This window comes from Lagopus leucura, unplaced genomic scaffold (genome assembly GCF_019238085.1).
Source record: "Lagopus leucura isolate 7727_CA_CO unplaced genomic scaffold, USGS_WTPT01 32560-0_obj-0_obj, whole genome shotgun sequence".
NCBI lineage: Eukaryota > Metazoa > Chordata > Aves > Galliformes > Phasianidae > Lagopus > Lagopus leucura.
This window is the reverse complement of record NW_024965159.1, coordinates 1-2333: the sequence shown is the minus strand read 5'-3', so window position 1 is coordinate 2333 and position 2333 is coordinate 1. Positions and strand designations below refer to the sequence as shown.

The 2333-nt window shown below is 65.1% G+C and overlaps 1 protein-coding gene across 1 annotated transcript; it reads right to left on the bottom strand.

Moving 5' to 3' along the window:
- Positions 1-11: 11 nt before the first annotated feature.
- LOC122191997 lies at positions 12-1970 on the bottom strand (the record flags this gene model as incomplete). Its single annotated transcript, XM_042892414.1, has 2 exons — positions 12-705; positions 1723-1970. Coding segments are annotated over 2 exons (942 nt in total), but the record flags the coding sequence as incomplete, so codon positions are not given.
- Positions 1971-2333: the final 363 nt, after the last annotated feature.

The window sequence follows — 2333 nt, the reverse complement described above, 5'->3', positions numbered from 1 at the left end:
CAGCGCCCCACATAGGGACCCATAGCGCCCCATAGATGGACCCATAGTACCCATAGATGGACCCATAGCACCCATAGATGGACCCATAGCGCCCCATAGATGGACCCATAGCGCCCCATAGATGGACCCATAGCACCCATAGATGGACCCATAGCACCCATAGATGGACCCACAGCGCCCCATAGATGGACCCATAGCGCCCCATAGATGGACCCATAGCACCCATAGATGGACCCATAGCACCCATAGATGGACCCACAGCGCCCCATAGATGGACCCATAGCACCCATAGATGGACCCACAGCGCCCCACATAGGGACCCATAGCGCCCCATAGATGGACCCATAGTACCCATAGATGGACCCATAGCACCCATAGATGGACCCATAGCGCCCCATAGATGGACCCATAGCGCCCCATAGATGGACCCATAGCACCCATAGATGGACCCAGAGCACCCATAGATGGACCCACAGCGCCCCATAGATGGACCCAGAGCACCCATAGATGGACCCACAGCGCCCCACACGTTGCCCCATAGCACCCCACACATTGCCCCGCATCACCCCACACGTTGCCCCACAGCGCCCCATAGATGGACCCACAGCGCCCCCTACCGGTGATGTCTCCCTTGAGGGGGGCGCAGGGCAGATCGAGGCTGAAGGGCCGGAGGCTCTCAGTGGGCGTCGGGGGCTCCGATGTCGCCTGCGGGTGGGGTCAGGAGGTCACAGGGTCAGGGGTCACAGGGTCAGAGGGGTCACAGGGTCAGGGGGGTCAGGGGGGTAAAGGAGGTCAGGGGGGTCAGCGGGAGATGGTGGGCACAGTAGGGTCAGGGGGGATGTGGGGTGCAGTGGGGTCAGGGGGGAGATGTGGGGCACAGCGGGGTCAGCAGGGTCAGGGGGGTCAGAGAGGTCAGTGGGGTCAGCGGGGTCAGCAGGGATGTGGGGCACAGTGGGGTCAGGGGGGAGATGTGGGGCACAGCGGGGGCACCAAACCTCGCAGTGACCCACAGCTGCCAGGTCATGACCCTTGACCCCTGACCCCTGACCCCAGCGCCCCCATGACCTCTGACCCCCATGACCTCCCCTTCCCCCCTGTACCTCCTGACCCCCCCGGGACCTCTGCCCTCCCAGTGCCCCCATGACCCCCCCGATGACTCCGTGACCCCCCAATGACGCCGCGACCATGGCCCCAATGGCCCCCGGCCACGCACCACGATGCGGAAGGGCGAGTTGGGGACGTGCTGCCCCCCAAATCTGATGGTCAGCCCGGGTGCCCCATCACCCCTGTGACCCCAATGACCCCAATGACCCCAATGACCCCGTGACCTCAATGACCCCAATGACCCCCGACCCCGGCCACGCACCACGATGCGGAAGGGCGAGTTGGGGCTGTGCTGTCCCCCAAATCTGATGGTCAGCCCATAGCAGCCGGGTGCCCCATCACCCCTGTGACCCCAATGACCCCAGTGACCCCGTGACCCCAATGACCCCAATGACCCCTGACCCCGGCCACGCACCACGATGCGGAAGGGCGAGTTGGGGCCGTGCTGCCCCCCGAATCTGACGGTGAGGCCGTAGCAGCCGGGTGCCCCATCACCCCTGTGACCCCAATGACCCCATGACCCCAATGACCCCATGACCCCAATGACCCCAATGACCCCGTGACCCCAATGACCCCAATGACCCCTGACCCTAATGACCCCTGACCCCGGCCACGCACCACGATGCGGAAGGGCGAGTTGGGGACGTGCTGCCCCCCGAATCTGACGGTGAGGCCGTAGCAGCCGGGCTCTGGCGCGGTGTACGACACGTGGAAGGTGCCGTCGGGGTTCTCGGCCACGTCCACGTCCACCTCGGCGCCGTCGGGGCTGAGCACGGAGCACGTGACCTTGCCGGGCCCGGCGGCGCGCGCGTCCACGGTCAGCAGGGTGCGCTCCCCGGGACGGAGCGTCGGGAACGCGCAGCCGCCTGCGGGCAGCGACAACGGCCGCTTGGGGGCGCTGCGGAGCTCCGAACCGCGCCGCCGCCCCGCGCCGCTCGGCCGTGGCTCTGCCCCCTAGGCCTGACCCGTAGATCTGCCCCATAGATCTGACCCATAGAACTGACCCCTAGCCTGCCCCATAGATCTGACCCATAGATCTGACCCCTAGCCTGCCCCATAGATCTGACCCATAGATCTGCCCCCTAGGCCTGACCCGTAGATCTGCCCCATAGATCTGCCCCATAGAACTGACCCCTAGCCTGCCCCATAGATCTGCCCCATAGATCTGCCCCATAGATCTGCCCCATAGATCTGACCCATAGATCTGCCCCATAGATCTGAGCCATAGC